This window comes from Cherax quadricarinatus, chromosome 65 (assembly GCF_038502225.1).
Source record: "Cherax quadricarinatus isolate ZL_2023a chromosome 65, ASM3850222v1, whole genome shotgun sequence".
NCBI classification, from domain to species: Eukaryota; Metazoa; Arthropoda; class Malacostraca; order Decapoda; family Parastacidae; genus Cherax; species Cherax quadricarinatus.
In genome coordinates, this window is record NC_091356.1 from 11,823,980 (window position 1) to 11,844,914 (window position 20,935).

Genomic DNA, 20,935 nt, shown 5'->3' on the forward strand with positions numbered 1-20,935 from the left:
CAGCGAGGAGACGGTTGGAGGCAGTGGAGATGTCCTGTCTAAGGGCAATGTGTGGTGTAAATATTATGCAGAAAATTCGGAGTGTGGAAATTAGGAGAAGGTGTGGAGTTAATAAAAGCATTAGTCAGAGGGCAGAAGAGGGGTTGTTGAGGTGGTTTGGTCATTTAGAGAGAATGGATCAAAGTAGAATGACATGGAAAGCATATAAATCTATAGGGGAAGGAAAGAGGGGTAGGGGTCGTCCTCGAAAGGGTTGGAAAGAGGGGGTAAAGGAGGTTTTGTGGGCGAGGGGCTTGGACTTCCAGCAAGCGTGCATGAGCGTGTTAGATAGGAGTGAATGGAGACGAATGATACTTGGGACCTGACGATCTGTTGGAGTGTGAGCAGGGTAATATTTAGTGAAGGGATTCAGGGAAACCGGTTATTTTCATATAGTCGGACTTGAGTCCTGGAAATGGGAAGTACAATGCCTGCACTTTAAAGGAGGGGTTTGGGATATTGGCAGTTTGGAGGGATATGTTGTGTATCTTTATACGTATATGCTTCTAAACTGTTGTATTCTGAGCACCTCTGCAAAAGCAGTGATAATGTGTGAGTGTGGTGAAAGTGTTGAATGATGATGAAAGTATTTTCTTTTTGGGGATTTTCTTTCTTTTTTGGGTCACCCTGCCTCGGTGGGAGACGGCCGACTTGTTGAAAAAAAAAAAAAAAAAAAAAAAAATATATATATATATATATATATATATATATATATATATATATATATATATATATATATATTCCAGGACTCAAGTCCGGCCTGCCGGTTTCCCTGAATCCCTTCATAAATGTTACTTTGCTCACACTCCAACAGCACGTCAAGTATTAAAAACCATTTGTCTCCATTCACTCCTATCAAACACGCTCACGCATGCCTGCTGGAAGTCCAAGCCCCTCGCACACAAAACCTCCTTTACCCCCTCCCTCCAACCCTTCCTAGGCCGACCCCTACCCCGCCTTCCTTCCACTACAGACTGATACACTCTTGAAGTCATTCTGTTTCGCTCCATTCTCTCTACATGTCCGAACCACCTCAACAACCCTTCCTCAGCCCTCTGGACAACAGTTTTGGTAATCCCGCACCTCCTCCTAACTTCCAAACTACGAATTCTCTGCATTATATTCACACCACACATTGCCCTCAGACATGACATCTCCACTGCCTCCAGCCTTCTCCTCGCTGCAACATTCATCACCCACGCTTCACACCCATATAAGAGCGTTGGTAAAACTATACTCTCATACATTCCCCTCTTTGCCTCCAAGGACAAAGTTCTTTGTCTCCACAGACTCCTAAGTGCACCACTCACTCTTTTTCCCTCATCAATTCTATGATTCACCTCATCTTTCATAGACCCATCCGCTGACACGTCCACTCCCAAATATCTGAATACGTTCACCTCCTCCATACTCTCTCCCTCCAATCTGATATTCAATCTTTCATCACCTAATCTTTTTGTTATCCTCATAACCTTACTCTTTCCTGTATTCACCTTTAATTTTCTTCTTTTGCACACCCTACCAAATTCATCCACCAATCTCTGCAACTTCTCTTCAGAATCTCCCAAGAGCACAGTGTCATCAGCAAAGAGCAGCTGTGACAACTCCCACTTTGTGTGTGATTCTTTATCTTTTAACTCCACGCCTCTTGCCAAGACCCTCGCATTTACTTCTCTTACAACCCCATCTATAAATATATTAAACAACCACGGTGACATCACACATCCTTGTCTAAGGCCTACTTTTACTGGGAAAAAATTTCCCTCTTTCCTACATACTCTAACTTGAGCCTCACTATCCTCGTAAAAACTCTTCACTGCTTTCAGTAACCTACCTCCTACACCATACACTTGCAACATCTGCCACATTGCCCCCCTATCCACCCTGTCATACGCCTTTTCCAAATCCATAAATGCCACAAAGACCTCTTTAGCCTTATCTAAATACTGTTCACTTATATGTTTCACTGTAAACACCTGGTCCACACACCCCCTACCTTTCCTAAAGCCTCCTTGTTCATCTGCTATCCTATTCTCCGTCTTACTCTTAATTCTTTCAATTATAACTCTACCATACACTTTACCAGGTACACTCAACAGACTTATCCCCCTATAATTTTTGCACTCTCTTTTATCCCCTTTGCCTTTATACAAAGGAACTATGCATGCTCTCTGCCAATCCCTAGGTACCTTACCCTCTTCCATACATTTATTAAATAATTGCACCAACCACTCCAAAACTATATCCCCACCTGCTTTTAACATTTCTATCTTTATCCCATCAATCCCGGCTGCCTTACCCCCTTTCATTTTACCTACTGCCTCACGAACTTCCCCCACACTCACAACTGGCTCTTCCTCACTCCTACAAGATGTTATTCCTCCTTGCCCTATACACGAAATCACAGCTTCCCTATCTTCATCAACATTTAACAATTCCTCAAAATATTCCTTCCATCTTCCCAATACCTCTAACTCTCCATTTAATAACTCTCCTCTCCTATTTTTAACTGACAAATCCATTTGTTCTCTAGGCTTTCTTAACTTGTTAATCTCACTCCAAAACTTTTTCTTATTTTCAACAAAATTTGTTGATAACATCTCACCCACTCTCTCATTTGCTCTCTTTTTACATTGCTTCACCACTCTCTTAACTTCTCTCTTTTTCTCCATATACTCTTCCCTCCTTGCATCACTTCTACTTTGTAAAAACTTCTCATATGCTAACTTTTTCTCCCTTACTACTCTCTTTACATCATCATTCCACCAATCGCTCCTCTTCCCTCCTGCACCCACTTTCCTGTAACCACAAACTTCTGCTGAACACTCTAACACTACATTTTTAAACCTACCCCATACCTCTTCGACCCCATTGCCTATGCTCTCATTAGCCCATCTATCCTCCAATAGCTGTTTATATCTATATAGATATATATATATATATATATATATATATGCAATAAGATCACAGTAAACAGGTGATTTCAGAATATATTAAATTCTTCCCAAATTCTATTAATTATAAATGGATCTAATTTATATAAACCAAAGGAAATATTCATATTATTGTCAAAACTGCTTTTTATGAAACAAGATTCAATTATATTCCTGTCGACCATGGACTTGCTTGATACTACTTTCTCAACTTTTTGAAAATCAATTGGATGGTTAAAATCTCTTACATGAATAAATAGAGCATTGGAATCTTGTCCAGTTCTAATGCTATATTTATGTTGTTTTAATCTTAGTTCGAGATTTTTACCAGTTTGACCGTAATAAACTTTATCGCAAAGTTTATTACGGTCAAACTGGTAAAAATCTCGAACTAAGATTAAAACAACATAAATATAGCATTAGAACTGGACAAGATTCCAATGCTCTATTTATTCATGTAAGAGATTTTAACCATCCAATTGATTTTCAAAAAGTTGAGAAAGTAGTATCAAGCAAGTCCATGGTCGACAGGAATATAATTGAATCTTGTTTCATAAAAAGCAGTTTTGACAATAATATGAATATTTCCTTTGGTTTATATAAATTAGATCCATTTATAATTAATAGAATTTGGGAAGAATTTAATAATACACTGGACAAATAATAATTTTTAAATTTTCTTGGGTAGAATAGTTTGTCGGTGAGTTGTGCAAAGGACCTGTCCAAGTTGGGTCGGCGCGCGTCAGGTGTTTAACCGTTGTGGGATCTGATAGTGAGGTGTTGGCCAGACCCCTTATATAGCTTCCTTGGATGCTTTACTTTCATAGTTCCTTGATAATGTGAGTAGTCACGAAAGCGCTTGGAATTTCTCTATTCTTTCAGTGATTGTTTTGCATAGTGGTTGTTTTGCATATATATATATATATATATATATATATATATATATATATATATATATATTATATATATATATATATATATATATATATTCTAGGTAGTAAGTTGGTAGACAGCAACCGCCCAGGGAGGTACTACCGTCATGCCAAGTGAATGTAAAACGAAAGCCTGAAATTGTTTTACATGATGGTACGATTGCTGGTGTCCTTTTTTCTGTCTCATAAACATGCAAGATTTCATGCACGTCTTGCTACTTCTACTTACACTTAGGTCACACTACACATACATGTACAAGCATATATATACACACCCCTCTGGGTTTTCTTCTATTTTCTTTCTAGTTCTTGTTCTTGTTTATTTCCTCTTATCTCCATGGGGAAGTGGAACAGAATTCTTCCTCCGTAAGCCATGCGTGTTGTAAGAGGCGACTAAAATGCCGGGAGCAAGGGGCTAGTAACCCCTTCTCCTGTATATATTACTAAATGTAAAAGGAGAAACTTTCGTTTTTCCTTTTGGGCCACCCCGCCTCGGTGGGATACGGCCGGTGTGTTGAAAGAAAGAATTAATTTTCCCCATGAGAAATAATGGAAATCCCAATTAATCCGTTCCAAACACCCAAAAGTATTTAACAAAATTTTTTTACAAGAAATATACATTTCCCTATATAGAAAACAATGATACATGCACAATAAACACTACTGAAATGACACCTTTATTGTGGACTTGTTGATGAGTGATGAGACGGGAGGACGGGAGAGGATGAAGGCGTTGTTTGGAAGGGGAATCCTATTCTATAAATACTTCATGTAACGAGTCCTTTTCTGGGGTTACCTCCCTTCTTGGGTTTTTAATGCCACTATGACCAGCTTGAGAGTAACTGGACCCCTGTCACACAAAATATCTGTCCAGAGAGCTTTATTTCTCGTGTCCCTTTAAGATTTCCCTAAAATGGGACACAAGAGTCGTTGTACATGTTGCCAATACGGCGTGCAACAGCTGTGTCAGGATAATATTCATCCATAAATGCTTGCAACTTTGTCCACATTGTACACATTTCCTTAATCTTTGATGAAGGCAACTTCCTCCATCTCTCTTCCTCCTCCTCTGAAGCAAATTCCTGAGCTGTGATTTGTTGGTGTTGCACCTGAAGCTCTTGCAGCTCTGTAGTGGTTAGCTCTTCATCGTAGTCCACCAACGCTTCATCCTCGCCACTACCCTCCAACCCCATGGACTTCCCCAATGCCACAATAGATTCCACAACTGGCATAGTCTCCTGAGGGTTAGCCCCAAACCCTTCAAAATCCCTTTCTTGTACACATTGTGGCCACAATTTTCTCCACGCAGAGTTCAAAGTTCTGCAAGTCACTCCCTCCCAAGTCTTACCTATAAGGTTTATGCAATTGAGGATACTGAAGTGATCTTTCCAGAACTCTCTTAGGGTCAATTCAGTGTCTGAGGTCACTTCAAAGCACTTTTGAAACACTGCTTTGGTGTACAGTTTTTTGAAGTTTGAAATGACCTGCTGGTCCATGGGCTGGAGGAGAGGAGTGGTATTAGGAGGCAAAAACTTCACTTTGATAAAGCTCAACTCCCCCGCAATTTGCTCTTTCAAGTCGTGAGGATGAGCAAGAGCACTGTCCATTACCAGGAGGCACTCGAGTGACTATTTTCCAGGAGGAACTTTTTCACAGTGGGGCCAAACATGTCATAGAACCAGTCAAGGAAAATGTCCCTAGTGACCTGTGCCTTGCTGTTTGCTCTCCACATCACACAATTTAGTCTTGACGACATTGTTTTTTTTGAACACTCTGGGAGTTTCAGAGTGATACATGAGTAAAGGCTTCACTTTGCAATAGGCTTGTGTCCTGGGAGTGCCTTTTCCTCCTGAGTAATGTAGGTCCTGTTTGGCACTTTCTTCCAAAAGAGGCCTGTTTTATCATAACTGAACACCTGTTGGGGTTTTTTCAGTATCTATGTACTTAAAGTCTTGCACATATTTTTCAGCCGCTCTTTTGTCAGAACTGGCAGCCTCACCATGCCTTATCACACTATGCCACTACGATTCTTAAATCTCTCAAACCAGCCTTTGCTGGCCTTAAATTCATCAATAGCAGCACTATTTGGAGGCATTTTCTTAATGAGATCCGCATGCAATTGCCCTGCCTTTTCACATATTACTGACTGAGAAACACTCTCCTGATACGTAACCGTTTCTGGTTTATCCACACCAACAACAGTCTCTCCACATCTTCGAGTATTTGCGAACTCTGTTCTGTAAGCATACTTGCACCTTTTGCAACAACAGCTTCCTTGATTGCCTTTTTGTTAGCCAAGATGATAGTGATGGTTGAATGGGGTTTGTTATATAACTTTTCCAACTCCGAGATACGCACTCCACTCTCATACTTTGCAATAATCTTTCTTCAATTCAATAGTATTTTTCACCCCTTTTACCACAGGGCTGGCACTAGAAGCTTTCTTGGGGCCCATGGTGGCTTATTTAGCAGTTACAAGCACTAAAAATAATGAATACAAAATATACCGCATGTACGCGTGGAATTGTCCTCACTGGCTTTGTAAACAATGGCACACTGGCTGTACACAAAGTCATGGATCATGAAGTGGCCGGGCCCGCTCAGGCTGCACGGACACGTTCAGGACTAAAGCTCTTAACCGAGTTATTTGGCTTTAGCCGAGCCAATATTCTGACGCCAAAGAAAGCCATTATCCGATTTTGGCACTACCCGGTGATGCCTTTACCCGAGGGCCCATTGTATGACTGGATATTGTAATGAAATGTAAGAGGTTTAAATGCATCAAGACTGAAAAAATTATTATAATAACTCTGTATACTATCAGCAGTAAGAGGAAACAAAATACTAAAAATATAAAGTAAACCCTTGATTTAATGAATCTCATTTTAATGGACTTCAGGCATATGGGATAAAATTCGGAGAGTTAACTGTCTCAGAAACAAGCAATATTGTAACAATAATAGAATTTTCTGTTAATGTTACAATCACAGCAAGCCAGTCTCATCTCTATCCATCACAAATGCCATTACTGACCACTACTCACCCCCTCCCATTAATCTATTAAATCAAAGTTTTACTGTGACAGGACATTTCTCTAGACACCTGAGGCACTGGTTGCTTCCCTCGATGACCAAATGTCGAACCTGAGAGATAAAGTCGACCACATGGCTGAAATCTGTCTCTTGTTCTGATGCCACATTGGTAGGAAGAGGATTCTTGAGCCGGTAAGAGATGGCATGTAACTGTGGAGTATTTACAGTATAAACCTTACAAACAAACAAAAAGTTCTTCTAAAACTCTCTAATATTAACTAGTGGGAAAAAATAGAGCATAGATTTAAGTTTTCAAATATTTATACATCAAATAGAGTTAGTAATAATTTTCAAGGGGAACCCTAAACCAGCCGGAGTCATACAACACCTGGGAAATGGGAGGTAAACGGGTTTGATCCATGGAAAGGAAAGGTAGCTCTAATTTCTTTGATCAAGACCCCCTTCACTAGTATTTATAGCACCCCTTGAAGAAATCAAATGGGGTAATATCTTCAAAACTAATTTTTTTAAATTATGCAGAAAAAGTTATCCAAAAATATAGTAAATTGAAAAATAAAGGACATTACAAGAGCACTTGGCCATCTCATTGTTAAGTCACATTCTTTCAGTAAGTTGCTTTGTTGCCAGGCCAGATTTCAGTATGTATGTTGAATGAAATTCACTGCAAAGTCACTTGAAACTGGCTTTGCAACATTTAATTTTTAAATTACAGAACACAAATAAATGACTTCTACGGTGGCTTGGCCCATAACCAGCCAACAATTACCATTGTCATCACTGCCAAAAATGAAATAAGAAGTTTACACCAGATTTAGTGTGACCTATCAGCCATTCTCCACTTAAGACACAGTGACCCAAACTGAAAATATTAATTATAATAATTCTACTAAAGCAAGGGGCCAGTGATCCCGTCTGCGTACATTACTAAATGTAAAAAGAAGAACTTCATAGAGTTTTCTTCTTCTCAAAGTCACCCTGCCTTGGTGGGAGACAGCCGGTATGTTGAAGAAAAAAAAAATCTATCAAGCAATAATGTCTCTTGATATACAGTAGGGCCCCACTTTACGGCGTTTTGCTTTACAATGTTCCGCTAATACGAACATTTCAAATTATGACCAAAACTCCCTATACAGCTCTCCCCCCACCTGACTTTCAAATATGGTCACCGCACCCCACCAGGTTTGTTTACATTCTCCATAAGCACCATGTCTCTCCTTCATGCCTGGAAACTCCAAAATTTGAGACCAAAATTATTCTCTCTCTCTCTCTAATTAGAGCGAAACATCCCAACAAAACCCACTGTCGCCAGTACCGCTTTTGCATTCAGCTTATCCAGACAGTTTGTCACGTTCGGATAAATGGAACAGAATATTAATTAGACAGACAAGCTTGTAACTTCAGGCACACTCATCAAAGTGTTTTTAAAAGTTATTTCATATTTTATATATACAGTGGTCCCTCGATAATCGTAGGGCTCAAGAGTCGCATATTTCGGAAATCATACCGATATTTTCGTATAAACATGGGCTTGCTAATCGTAGACTGACTCGCGAATAGTAGTTCGTCCGGGATGCGTATGCACGCTGTGAGCCGGGGCGGCCTCCTTTCCCAGCCAGTGTGGCATTGTTTACCAGTGAGCGGCGGTCCCCTCACTTGCTCCTACGAAATATTTCATAATATTCCATTCATTTTAGTGCTTGCAAATACTAAATAAGCTACCATGGCTCCAAAGGAAGCTCCTCGTGCCAAGTCTTTGGTAAAAAAGGTGAGAAATACGATTGAATTTAAGAAAAACATCATTGAACAATATGAAAGTGGTTTAAGTGCGGCCAAACTGGCCAGGATTTATAACAAACCCTATACAACCATATGTTATAGGTATGGCTTGGGAGGGAGTGACTACCAGGACTTTGAACTCTGCTTGGAGAAAATTGTGGCTAGACTGTGTCGACAAGAGGGATTTTGAAGGGTTTGGGGCTGACCCTGATGAGCCAATGTCTGTTGTTAAATCTATTGTGGCGCTGGGGAGTTCCATGGGGTTGGATGTGAGTTTGGAGGATGTGGAAGACCACAACAAAGAGCTCACCACTGAGGAGCTGCAAGAGCTTCAGCAGAAAGAGCAACAGATCGCAGCTCAGAATCTTGCTGCAGAGGAGGAGGAAGAGAGATGGAAGAAGGTGCCTTCTTCAGAAATTAAGGAGATTTTTGAAATGTGGGGTAAGATGGAAAGATTTATGGAGAAACATCACCCTGACAAGGCTGTTGCAAGCCATGTTGGCAACATGTACAGTGACAGTCTTGACCCATTTTAGGGAAGTGTTAAAGAGACGCCAGAAACAGAGCTCTCTGGACAGTTATTTTGTGAGACAGGACTCCAGTCACTCTCAAGCTGGTCCTAGTGGTATTAAGAAACAGAGAAGAGAAGTAACCCCAGAAAAGTAATTGGTACCCGAGGTGTTGATGGAAGGGGATTCCCCTTCCAAACTGTAAATAATCCAATCTCTCTCCTCCTCAAGTCTCCCATACACTAAGAAGAATCGCCAATAAAGGCAAGTGTTATGCTGTTAATGTTTCATTCATCATGTCCCATTGTATTGTTTATGTATTACATCTATATTTCAGGTAAAAAATTGTTTTGTTTTAATACTTCTGGGTGTCAGGAACGGATTAATTGTATTTACATTACTGTATTTCTTATGGGAAAAATTGATTTGAAAATCGTAGATTTCGATAATACTGTAGTAGCACCTCCAGGAATGGATTAAATACGATAAATGAGGGACCACTGTACTCTGATAATTATACTTATGTATACCTGTACCTAAATAAACTTACACACTGTGCTGGTATGCAGGTACACATCAAAATCAGTGAGAGTGTCTTATGTCTCGAGACACCATAATAGTATTGATAACAATACTCAATAATTATCCCAGAGTCTCAATAAAAGTCATATATTACATTAATACGTATACACATTTTCATTAATCCAGATATGATATTTTTTCAAAATTATATAATAAACACGATACGTAACAACTAAACATTAAGATTGACAGCACTCTAATTGCCAAATATAATGAGGGCAAATTCCTAGGCCTATACCTCGACAACAACCTGAATTTCAGCACCCATATCCAACACATATCAAAAAAAGTATCCAAAACAGTTGGGATCCTCTCCAAGATACGATACTACATGCCGCAAAATGCCCTTCTCACACTATACCATTCACTCATTTATCCATACCTCACCTATGCTATTTGGGCTTGAGGTTCAACTGCAGCAATACACCTAAAGCCAATAATAACTCAACAAAAGCCGCAGTAAGAATAATCACTAAATCCCATCCCTGGCAACACCCCTCCCCCCACTCTTCATAGATCTAAACTTACTCCCTGTTCAGAACATCCACACTTACTACTGTGCAATCTACATATACAGGACCTTAAATTCCAATATTAACCTTGACCTAAAATGCTTTCTTGATAGTTGTGACAGGACCCACAAGCATAGCACCAGACACAAACATCTCTACGACATTCCCCGTGTCCGACTAAATCTATACAAAAATTCAATGTATGTCAAAGGCCCTAAAATCTGGAACACCCTACCTGAAAACTCTAGAACTGCAGACACATTCATCACCTTCAAAACTACCATTAGAAAACATCTTATCTCCCTGATACACCCCGTCAACTAACTACATAAAAACCACCTGGTGATTCACACTTACACTCACTCACTCACCCATTTGACTATAAACACAGAAATACGTATCTTAATCTTAAAATAATGATTCCTAACTAGTCATAAGTTTGCCTGTGATACTCCAATATAGAAACTATGTATTGTGCCAAAACAAAAGCATTCACATTGCTAAACTCACAAACTAGTATTTAGTCACTTAGTATTTAGTCAACTTACTCAACAATTTGTAATAATTTAGGGTTAAGAATTAATCTAAGTTTGCCCAAAATGCCTAGCCTTGCTAGGTGTTCTAGTGGCCCCCTCTGTAATTAGTATTTTATTACATGTAAACCACACAATAACCAAAATCTGTAAACCCTGCATTGTAATCCTTATAGAGAATAAACTTTGATTTGATTTGATTTGATTTGATTTAATTAATTTGATTTGATTTGAAATACACCCCCCAGTAGAATAAATCAACATAAATATGAGATGTGGTAGCCAGACAACTTGTACGAGTGACAGCAAGAATAATATTTTCTCTAGTCCAACAACAGAGAAAATGTGTTTCTGGGGGTAACTGTAGAAAATTATTCCTTTCGTATGCCTTCACTCAGAGCGTCATTTCTTCTAAAAACGGTGTTACATGAGAATGGGAGTGTTCCTCTTTATTTATTCTACTGTATCAATGTAGAGACAACTTGTACACAGTGTTCCTCTTTATTTATTCTACTGTATCAATGTAGAGACAACTTGTACACAATGTAACTTGTACACAAACCAGATGTGTTCCCCTGGTTTGTTTACAAAACTCGCATACACCTGGTTTGTTTACATAAATCTGTGCCTGTTTCTCATGTACTCATTCTGTCTGTCTCTCATTTATTAATTTTATCTCGTTTACTCACCTCTGACTCTACATTAAGACTATAAATATTTTAAGGTAAGTAATGAGTGAACTGTATATGCATTTTATCGCTCTGGGACACTTAAATGTCATAGAATATTATGTGTGGGTAGGGTGGCCTGGTATGGTAGCCTGGCTAACTACCATACATACCAAACTTGATTTCTTACAATAAATACTACTCATCTCACTCTAGATTAAGACTACAAATATTTTAAGGTAAGTAATGAGTGTACAGTGGACCCCCGGTTAATGATATTTTTTCATTCCAGAAGTATGTTCAGGTGCCAGTACTGGCCGAATTTGTTCCCATAAGGAATATTGTGAAGTAGGTTAGTCCATTTCAGACTCCCAAACATACACGTACAAACGCACTTACATAAATACACTTACATAATTGGTCGCATTGGGAGGTGATCGTTAAGCGGGGGTCCACTGTATTATATGTGCATTTTATTTTTTATTGTTTTTTAATACCTAGTTCTATTGCTAACTTAATATATGTTAGTGTAAACTTATTATCTAGTATTTATATTCATTTATAAGTGGGAAAAAAGGGTGTTCCACTTTACGGCGATTTCCGCTTTACAGCGGTGGCCTGGAACCTAACCTGCCGTGTAAGTGAGGCAATTTTGTACAGCATAATGTACAGTATCTGAAGGATTGGGTTGACCAGGAACAGTATTTAAAGGACTGGGTTGGCCAGACATAGTTTTAAGGAGAGGGGGGCGAGGTACAGTATTTACACACTAAATGCACAAATATTTTTATGGCTGTCTTGCCGTGTGAAACTCTTGCTTCACACGGCAAGAGTTCAGGTTCAATTCCCTGCGAGGATAGACACATTGAGTGTGTTTTTTCACACCAGTTGTCTATGTTCCCCATCAGTAAAATGGGTACCTGGGAGTTAGTCGACTGGTGTGGGTTGCATCCTGGGACAATAACAAGCGATTTTCTTTGTAGCAGTATGTCACTGATGTCAGCCTGTACACCATGTACATGTACTTGTAGAAATAAAGACATTATTATATTATTATTAATATTATGAACAAAAAGAGAATTACACTTCCATACTTGTAAAGGTGTGAAGGAGACTGGCTGGCCCTCATGTAGTAGTTTCTCTCCCTCGAGGAAACAATATCTCGCAAGAGACTGTAGAAGGTGAGTTAATTCGTAATGCTGAAAGTCCAAGAATTCTGCCAATTCTCGAGGCAATGCATGGTGCATAAAGTTGATGATGGTCTGAAGAATGGTAATTTAAAATTACCTAAATGTTAAAATAGAAAAAATACATAGATTACAAACTCATACACAAATAACCTGCGCATAGGAGAAACTTATGACGATGTTTCGGTCTGACTTGGACCACTAATAAGTCACACTAACACATGAAGATAAGGGAGCCATTACGTAAATGAGAGGAGGGCAGAGACTAGTTAATGGCCCAAGTCGGACCAAAATGTCACCATAAGCTTCTCTCTCCTATGTGCATTATATCTGTATATTGTTCCAATATTGTGCCTTTTTATTCTTTATTCACATGTTACAAAGTGTACACCCATCATTTATATCACCTGCCATTATTTAGTGCATTACTGTTATATTCATGTACAGGGGGAGCACTAAACCTGGAGGGGTTATACAGAACCTACAGAATAAGGGGTAGTCAGGTTTGACTCGAAGGGAAACATAACTCTAACTTCAAAGATCAGAGCCCTTTAATGGCATCATGGTGCTTATCTTGAAGGGACTCTTCAGTCCATTATTTAAATGCATACAGGGCACTCTATACAAATATTTACCAACACTTATGCAAAATATGGGAATTTTTATTTAGGAAACGTTTCACCATACAGTGGCTTCATCAGTCCAATACAAAGCAGAAAGGTGTAAGGAGAGGAGAAGTTTGAGGTAATCAATCCCTCAGCCTCGAGTCGATGTGTTCAGTCCATCAATCTTGTAGAATGTACAGCATAGGGCCGTAGACGTGGCTTATATACTGTCAGGTGAGGCAAAGCAGGAGGAGGCGGGGTCATAGTGGTACCATCCACTAGTCGAAGTAGGTCTTCGTCTAAAGGATGGACAAGTTTGAAGAATTCTTTGTATCAAGATCCCATGATGACACAGTGTCTGACAGTTGTGATGAATGGTTTTGAAAACTGACAAGTTGAAGATTGAGACACTTATGCAACATATGGGAATCTTTATTTAGGAAATGTTTCGCCACACAGTGGCTTTATCAGTCCAATACAAAGCAGAAAGGTGTAAGGAGAGGAGAAGTTTGAGGTAATCAGTCCCTCAGCCTCGAGTCGATGTGTTCAGTCCATCTATCTTGTAGAATGTACAGCATAGGGCCGTAGACATGGCTTATATACTGATGGTACCCCTATGACCCTGCCTCCTCCTGCTTCGCCTCATCTGTATATGTTTCAAGCTCAGTATGCCAGTCGATGTTATTCAGTGCTGGTATAAAGTTATTAACAGCTGTCTTGTTATGTAGTCTGAAGGTAACTTTAGTAGTGTCTTGGGGCAATTTACCTAGGTTGGTTATGAGAAAGGTAGGGTAGTGGTTTGTGGTGTTGTCTGTAATTATGCCTGATTTTAAAGAGGATATGGTGTTAGTCCAGATGTGGTCTAATAAGGAGATACTAGTCTCAGAGATTCTTGTAAGTTCTGTTATTGTTGGTAGCAACAAGCAGTTGCTCATAGTGTTTGTGAATTCAGTTACTTGTGGGTCCTGGTCATGTATTAGATTTATGTTGAAATCTCCTGTGAGCAGCAAGTGGTCTTTGTTTATGTGTGCATCTGTTATCATGTTTCCTAGTTTTTCACTAAAATGGTTAATGTTTGACTGTGGTACTCTGTAGATGTTTATCACTGTGAGGGTTTTTTGCAGGTCTTTTGATTTAAATTTAGCTATAATATATTCTCCATGTTCATCCCTTGTGCAAGAATTATTGATACATTCAAGTTGATCTGAATAGTCTATAAGTGTTCCATCCCCTTGCTGTTCTGTCCTACAATATGGCTGTGTAACCAGGAATGGCATAGACATCTTTAGTACCAGGCTTTAGCCAGGTTTCTGTGTGATGATTAACATACTGGTAGGCAGGGAATTGAGTAATGCTGTGAGGTCATTGTAATGTTTGCTCAAAGATCTGACATTGTAATTAAAGATAGTTATGTTATTGTTTGCTCTGAGTAATGTCTTTGCTTGGTCTGCTGTAAAATAATTACAGTTGCTGTTTAATTCAAACAAACAGCCATACAGCATAAATGAACCAATCTGCAAGGCTTCATTTATGATACTAAAATTTATACAAAATTAAAAAAAATTAGATACAAGAAGTGTCAACCAAATAGCATCGAAAGTAAAGAGGTGGGACCAAGAACCCAACCCCGAGGAAACTTATTTGGCAATTACACACCTGTAAGTAGAGTTCCAGATCAGCTCTTCTTCTTTCTATAAATGTAGGATCCTTGTTGCCAATAATCTTTTTTGGTGGTAGAAGATCTCTAGCAACCCCATGGTTGCTAACTAACTTGTCATGAAGATCTGCGAAGGCATTGTAGCGTTGCTTTACAGACCAACGAACAGCTCCCACATTCAAGATAATAATATACAGTGTGACTCCTTCATTTTGTTCAGTACTTGGAATAGTGGCTTCAATATTATTTTCCCGACTTAGAGATGCCATCTGTTGAAAAATATGTACTGTATGTATGTATGTACGTATGTGTACACACACACATGCACACACACACAAGCACGTCAAGAAGTTAGAGAAAGTACAAAGGTTTGCAACAAGGCTAATCCCAGAGCTCAGGGGAATGTTGTACGAGGAAAGGTTGAGGGAAATTGGACTGACGACACTGGAGGACAGAAGGGTCAGGGGAGACATGATAACGACATACAAGATACTGTTGGGAATAGACAAGGTGGACAGAGATAGGATGTTCCAGAGAGGGGACACAGAAACAAGGGGTCACAACTGGAAGCTGAAGACTCAGACGAGTCACAGGGATGTTAGGAAGTATTTCTTCAGTCATAGAGTCGTCAGGAAGTGGAATAGCCTAGCAAGTGAAGTAGTGGAGGCAGGAACCATACATAGTTTTAAGAAGAGGTATGACAAAGCTCAGGAAGCAGAGAGGGAGAGGACCTAGTAGCGATCAGTGAAGAGGCGGGGCCAGGAGCTGAGTCTCGACCCCTGCAACCACAATTAGGTGAGTACAATTAGGTGAGTACACACACATACACACACACACATACACACACATACACACACACACATACACACACACATACACACACACATACACACACACACACACACACACACACACACACACACACACACACACACACACACAGGGGTCGGTCCTAGGACCAGTGCTATTTTTGGTATATGTGAACGACATGACGGAAGGGTTAGACTCAGAAGTGTCCCTGTTTGCAGATGATGTGAAGTTAATGAGGAGAATTAAATCTGATGAGGACCAGGCAGGACTTCAAAGAGACCTGGACAGACTGGACACCTGGTCCAGCAAATGGCTTCTCGAATTTAATCCTGCCAAATGCAAAGTCATGAAGATAGGGGAAGGGCACAGAAGACCACAGACAGAGTATAGGCTAGGTGGCCAAAGACTGCAAACCTCACTCAAGGAGAAAGATCTTGGGGTGAGTATAACACCGAGCATGTCTCCGGAAGCACACATCAATCAGATAACTGCTGCAGCATATGGGCGCCTGGCAAACCTGAGAACAGCATTCCGATACCTTAGTAAGGAATCATTCAAGACACTGTACACCGTGTATGTCAGGCCCATACTGGAGTATGCAGCACCTGTTTGGAACCCGCACTTGATAAAGCACGTCAAGAAACTAGAGAAAGTACAAAGGTTTGCGACAAGGTTAGTTCCAGAGCTAAGGGGAATGTCCTATGAAGAAAGATTAAGGGAAATCGGCCTGACGACACTGGAGGACAGGAGGGTCAGGGGAGACATGATAACGACATATAAAATACTGCGTGGAATAGACAAGGTGGACAAAGACAGGATGTTCCAGGGAGGGGACACAGAAACAAGAGGCCACAATTGGAAGTTGAAGACACAAATGAGTCAGAGAGATAGTAGGAAGTATTTCTTCAGTCATAGAGTTGTAAGGCAGTGGAATAGCCTAGAAAATGACGTAGTGGAGGCAGGAACCATACACAGTTTTAAGACGAGGTTTGATAAAGCTCATGGAGCGGGGAGAGAGAGGGCCCAGTAGCAACCGGTGAAGAGGCGGGGCCAGGAGCTAAGACTCGACCCCTGCAACCACAAATAGGTGAGTACAAATAGGTGAGTACACACACACATTCGATTTTACATTCTTTCTTATGTAAAAACAAAGTAGATCTACATTTGGAGTGCTACGCGTGTGAATGTAGATCTATGTTTGGACAGTTTAATAACAATCACTCTTGGGCACATTAAATGTCTTATTTTAGGTTAATAAAGATATTTTCATTAATCCATCTATGATATTTTCTTAAAAATTCTACTATAAGAAACATGTTTCATAGCACATAAACATGCAATGTTTATATGCTATGGAGGGATCGGTGGAGGGTAAACATTACGTTTTCTCTGGTCCAGCCTCAGAGAAAACGTGTATTAGTTTGCATTGGGCCAGTAAACGCACTTAATCGTACAGAAGGCTTTTGTTTACAATTCTTGGGATGAATTACTCATTACTTCTCCCTTTGTTTATAATGGCATCTAAAGGTAGTTGTTAGAAATGATTAAACTCAGTGAGCATGGAAATGATTAAACTCAAGTGAGCATGGTAAGTCGATGGTAATAATATGGCTGTAGGTTGCAGTGTATGTAGCTATATGCCTGAGATGTAGTCCCTCTGGGACTACAAATAAATACTATTCACCAACAAGAGTCTTCAATAAAGCTATGTAATGTTTATTTATCATTAAAATTAGTCATTTATATTTATCTCTCTTTGTTTTCTGCATGTAAAACTACAGTTATTCTCTATATAATGTATTTTTTGTTAATATTTTTAAGTGTCTGAATGGATTAATTGGATTTACATTATTTCTTAGGGGAAATATTACTTCGGTTTTCGGCCATTTCAGATTTAGGCCAATCTTCTGGAATGGATTAATTATAAAGACTAGGGGTCTACTATATAGTTATTCTGTATAAAATGCATTTTTTGTTAATACAGTGGAACCTCTACTTGCGAGTGCATCCATGTGTGAGTTTTTCCAAATACACATACGAGCAGTCAATGGGTTGATTTTTTGCTTCCATACGCGAGCAAAATTTCCATAAGCGAGCAGACCTCAAGGGAGGTTCCTACACTGGTGAGGGGCTCTTGCTCTTGATCTAGGGAATTGTATCTCATTTGTTTGTTGGACTATCTTATTGAAACTTGGGCAATGTATGATGGAAAGATGCTTCTTAGTGTACACCAAAAATGAAAGAAATCGGAGCATAAATAATGGAATTCACTTCTCAGCAATTAGCCACCCCTTACGGTATTTTCGTATGGTTTTTATGGTTGTATTCTCGTTTTTTTTGTCTCATTTGATAGAATGGAAGATATATTACAGAAATAGATATGATTTTGATTGCTTTCATGACGAAAAGTACCTTGAAATTGAGCTCAACGAGGGAGAAATGCTCGTTTCCTTGACTGCTCAAGAGTAAACAAATGACATCACTGTCCATTCCAATATGCAGTCATGAATGGCTTGCCATTATTTATACAATTATTGGAATAAGGCATAACAGTAAATCTTATATTTTTTGTGTGAATAAAAATTACAAATTATTTATACTGTAATAATAATAATAATAATAATAATAATAATAATAATAATAATAATAATATGTAAAATAATAATAATATGTTCAGTGGACCCCGCATAACGATTACCTCCGAATGTGACCAATTATGTAAGTGTATTTATGTAAGTGCGTTTGTACGTGTATGTTTGGGGGTCTGAAATGGACTAATCTACTTCACAATATTTCTTATGGGAACAAATTCGGTCAGTACTGGCACCTGAACATACTTCTGGAATGAAAAAATATCGTTAACCGGGGGTCCACTGTATAATAATAATAATACGTATAATAATAATAGTATAATAATATAATACAATAACAATAATAATATGTATAATAATAATGTACTACATAATAATAATTATAATAATAGACGACTTCAAACGGCCATCACTAGATGGCAGTGTTTACCACAACAAAGAGGGAGCGGTTGTGGCCGCCTCTACCTGTTACATAATGATGTATTTTATTCATTCTAGAGTATGTATCACGTTTCTATGTTATTTATATTGTTTGTTATGTCATATTAGATGAACTGCGATAGATAAATAAGCCGTATAGATGATATTAGCGAAATTACTGGAGTACAGAATTCCACCAGAATGGATTAATTGCATTTCAATTAATTTAAATGAGGAAAATTGACTCTGCAAACGAGCAAATCCAGTTGCAAGCAAGGTCATGGAATGGATTAAACTCGCAAGTAGAGGTTCCACATATTTATGAGACAGACAAAAGACACCAGCAATATATATATATCACTTGGCAGGACGGTAGTACCTCCCTGGGTGGTTGCTGTCTATATATAGAATTGATATAGTGGTGCGTTGAGGTATATGTGGAGTCAAAAAATATCTATGGAGGCAAAGAAGGGAATGTATATATATATACTCTTATATATATATATATATATATATATTTATATATTAATAAAAGCATATACGTATTTATTTATTATTCTTAAGGAAGTGCTAAATAATGGAAACCATTACTGAATTTCTTTGATTGGTCTCCAACCAAAACATTTAAAAATGGTTTCCATTCCCTCTAAACAGACAAGCCAGAAAAAAAATTACGGTACCAATATAAGAAAGGAAAGAGAAAGAATTTCAGAAAGGAATACAGTAAGATAAGATTTTTATTTTTGTTTTGGAAAATCATAGCATACAATTGGGACAATGGTTTTGAGGGCAAATATATGTTTTAGACATGCAATGATTAATTATGTGCATTTAATCTAGGAGAATATAAAATATTTCTAGCATTAATTTTGGTGTTGATGGGCACAAAAGCTTATGCCTTATTGAACCGTGCCTCCTGGGAGTATGGTAAAAATATACTGCTCAAAATTGGGCTAGAAATGAAGAGGAAACAAAGCTTCATCTGAAAACAAAAACAATATGCTCTCAACTAGAATAGCTGCATTCCCTAGCTTACACCCCAGCTGTCAGATATCCACTTACACTCCCAGCTGTCAGATATCCACTTACACTCCCAGCTGTCAGATATCCACTTACACTCCCAGCTGTCAGATATCCACTTACACTCCCAGCTCAGGCAATAACAAAAGGCTTTTCTTAAACCTAGAAAGAGCTGCTGTAAAAGATAAATTTGTTTGGATTTTTTAACCCAGAGGGTTAGCCACCCAGGATAACCCAAGAAAATTAGTGCATCACCAAGGACTGTTTGTCTTATTTCCATTGGGGTCCTTCAGTCTTGTTCCCTAGGATGAGGTCCACACCAGTTGACTAACATTCAGGTACCTACTTACTGTTATGTGAAAAGGGACAGCAGGTGTAAGAAAAGGTGCCCAACATTTCCACCCATGCCGGTATTATGCATTTTCGTTCTTCAGTGACACTAAGTGTGTGAGGCAAGTGCACTGCCAACAGAGCCACAGGATGCCTGATTAATTACCTACTAAGCCAATTGCCTAGAATGCATGAGGAGAAACCTCCTGAGTGACAAGAGTGGGTGGGTGTGAGTTGAACCTGGCTAGCATGGGTCAATAGCCCTACTGCAGTTTTCCATCATTCTTGTGGGAGAAAATAGGGAAAATTCATCAGTGATGCCCAAGGCAGAGGTAGAGCAAGATGTCCCCACTCACAACTAAACACCGCAAGTCAGCAAAGAAGTTTCCTTCAAGCCTTGGAAACCTGCAGGGCAGAAAAAAAAGGCTGATGAATGACTCCCTAGATCAACTGCCCAGCAAGCTATGTATGACGAGAACAAACGTCCCGAAGAGAGACCGAGGGAATTTATCACCGATGCTCAGGACCCGTGAGCGAAACGTCTGCACTCCAGCAGCCGGCACGTAATATTTTTCCTGGTATCTAAAATACCGAATGCCAGTCATACCCACGCATCCTTTACATTAATATAAGCTTTCCCGTGTAAGAAATCGTCATGACACAATTATCTCCTCATTGAAAACAAATGATTATGATAATGTTGGCAAAAGGAGGTTCATAAATACCCCTTAATTATCTCCAGCTTACCTAAATAATGAACTAAACTGAAAAAAAAAAA

At 39.1% G+C, this 20,935-nt stretch overlaps 1 protein-coding gene across 1 annotated transcript in view; it reads right to left on the minus strand.

Annotated features, from left to right (window-relative positions):
* LOC128700528 (nischarin-like) overlaps positions 1–20,713 on the minus strand; it is a 31,379-nt gene extending 10,666 nt beyond the window's left edge. Inside the window, exons 1-5 of the mRNA XM_070098825.1 lie at positions 20,324–20,713; positions 14,986–15,255; positions 12,632–12,799; positions 6,982–7,146; positions 6,052–6,274 (exon numbers count right to left, since the gene is read on the minus strand). Coding sequence (XP_069954926.1) covers positions 6,052–6,274; positions 6,982–7,146; positions 12,632–12,799; positions 14,986–15,255 — 826 coding nt within the window. The 5' untranslated portion in view covers positions 20,324–20,713. The remainder of the gene's footprint in view (positions 1–6,051; positions 6,275–6,981; positions 7,147–12,631; positions 12,800–14,985; positions 15,256–20,323) is intronic.
* Between the last annotated feature and the right edge of the window lie 222 nt (positions 20,714–20,935).